At 35.5% G+C, this 2,500-nt stretch overlaps 2 protein-coding genes and 1 pseudogene across 2 annotated transcripts in view; all 3 read right to left on the minus strand.

The window, feature by feature from the left end:
- LOC137994311 (uncharacterized) overlaps nt 1-1,354 on the minus strand; it is a 2,492-nt gene extending 1,138 nt beyond the window's left edge. The window contains exons 1-2 of the mRNA XM_068839894.1: nt 1,259-1,354; nt 203-383 (exon numbers count right to left, since the gene is read on the minus strand). Coding sequence (XP_068695995.1) covers nt 203-383; nt 1,259-1,354 — 277 coding nt within the window. The remainder of the gene's footprint in view (nt 1-202; nt 384-1,258) is intronic.
- Nucleotides 1-2,500, minus strand: part of LOC137996205 (organic cation/carnitine transporter 2-like) — a 329,899-nt pseudogene that overhangs the window by 39,215 nt on the left and 288,184 nt on the right.
- The window catches only part of LOC137997917 (coiled-coil domain-containing protein 50-like), a 33,834-nt gene that overhangs the window by 22,824 nt on the left and 8,510 nt on the right, over nt 1-2,500 (minus strand). The window lies entirely within an intron of this gene.

Here is a 2,500-nt window from a genome sequence, read left to right on the forward strand (position 1 = left end):
ACTGTAATTTCACGGTAGACACTGATCGGGAATTATTTTGTTCCTGCTCAGAATGACATCATTTCATAAACTAGACAGGGTAACAATGACACCAGCAAACACCTATAACTAAGTACTATTATTTATTACCGAGATAACAACATTTGCAAGTATTATTAGAAGGTTGTTTGGGTTGATTCTTGATTAGAAGAGTTTGACTAACCTGTCTGAATTTCAGCCACTTCAAAATGATTCACACGATTTTTTCCATTTTCTTTTAGCTTTGAAAGAGCTTCACTCAGCATTTTGCCCTCTGCTTCTTCCTTTTGTTGTCGTTCTATACGACGTTGCCTTGCACCCTCCAATTTTAACGATTCCTTTTCTTGCAGATATCTTGCGATTTCCTTCAACAGCAAAGAAATGATGTCTCAGATCTATTTTTGTCAAACAGCCACTTCCGCCTCCCTCTTAAAGTTAAGAGCAAGTGTTTGAAATTCTTTAAATTTCATTCTTTCGTCTGAGGCCGCGCAACATGAAATTTCAAGCATCCCAAACAATTATTACACCCACAACAGTCACAAAGAAGCAATACTAGTGCAATAATGCTGCAGAGATGATGCTTAATTAACCTTTTGTAGATAAATACATTGAGGAAACATTAAGAGATGGAGAAAATTTGACTTCTGCTGGCATTCAGATCTAACAAAAAAAAACGTTTGTCTTCATAAAAAATCATACTGTAAAATCCCAGTTACTATATTGAATTTTAGGTTTGACTCAAGTTCCTGTCATTCTGCTTGACTGACTGTCAGTCATATTACGGAGCTTACATGTAAGCACACAATGACATTGCAGAGTCACAGACGGCAACTGGATGTTAGCTGTTTTCCTTTTTAACTTGTCTTGGCACTACTACATTCACACTGCTAAGTATCTTTTCACAATTAGAGACCATTAGTTAAAAAATCTGAGAGACCACAGTTGTCTGTCCTTGCATGAAAAATGATCACTTCTGGTATCCGTCCATGCCTCAAAACATCGCGTGCTTAAGCTCCCAATTGGATATAAACAATCATTAACTTTACTAGATCTATGACGATTCAAATTACACTAAACAAAGTTTCAATTCAACACAAAAACAAAAAAAAAATGTTTTTTTGTCATTGTGAACATTTCTTTATACCAAAAAGTCTTGAATTTACCCATTCACGCCTAAAGCGCACCCAATTGGAGAGTAAAATCGTCTGGTGTTAGCCAGGGTAAAATTTACAAGTCCTACTCTCAGGTAGGGAAGAGTTACAGCTTGGTTTAGATTAGCTTTGTTGAGTTCCATCTCACATGAGGTGCCAATGTCACACAAAAGAGCACACTCCATGAGAGTGCCCTTCCCTCCCTGTGAGATTAAATTTGACCGACTGTTACTTGTACGTGTAAGTCATAATTTGAAAAATGAACTCTGAAGTTTGATTTTCAGTTGTCCTTTTTCTATTGCCATGCAACTACCTTAATCCTTCTTTGGGTGCATTACATCATTAAAGAATACTATTGTTACACGAAGTTGCATCTCTGCGATTCTTTGTGAATGGTTCATGGGTTCCTCAGTGTCCAAACTAATTTTACGACCAAGGGGTTGCAATACAGCGTCTATCAGAAAACCTCTAATTTAATTTAATATTAATTATTAGAAGACTCTGGGTGTTGGCAACATTTCTGACAGTGTAAAAAGCAGTTTTACTTGACTACATCATAGGTTAACCCATTGACTGCTGGGAGTGAGACTTACCAGATTTTAATCTGTACAATACAATAGAATACATACTTAATTGACCGCTCCCCATTGGGGATTTTCAGGGCCAATGAAACACAATGAAACAACGGAACAGAACAAGAACAACTGTTAAGAATCCCAACTGGCCGGAGGCAAACCAGTTGGCTATTTACATGTGCAGCTGCTCAATACATGCATCTAGTCTAAGAATGATAATTATCTACTCAATTAAATGTGCTCATTGAATTTTAAACTTCTGGGCCAAGCTTATCAAAAAATTTTTAATGTGGACCCAAGGTGCTGAAATAAAGAAAGATCAGTTTAATCTAAGAAAGCTGATCAGAAGAAATTGTAAATTCCCAACAGTAAGTCATCTAACACCTTAAGAAATAATTTTACAGGTTTATTCAGACAATTCAAGTTTAAATCAAACATAATTCCACAGCTTTCACTTGTCTATGAAACATAACCACAGCTTGTGCCCCAAATCAGTACAGCTGCTCTGCACAGCTCAATACATGTATCTAGTCTAAGAATTATAATTATCTACTCAGTTCTTGTTTTAAGTTCACACCTCACTCAAAGAAATAATTCTTTACACCTAACCTTAAATTTAACTGCTTATCATAACTTCTTTAATTAATTTAAACACTATAATATTACTTTTTGCGTAATAATCATAAGAAATTTATGCAAAATGCTTTTCTTTGCTCAACTACACAGACATCAGAAGAAAACAAAAAGAAATAAACA

Source organism: Montipora foliosa, chromosome 3 (assembly GCF_036669935.1).
Source record: "Montipora foliosa isolate CH-2021 chromosome 3, ASM3666993v2, whole genome shotgun sequence".
In the NCBI taxonomy this organism is placed as follows: domain Eukaryota; kingdom Metazoa; phylum Cnidaria; class Anthozoa; order Scleractinia; family Acroporidae; genus Montipora; species Montipora foliosa.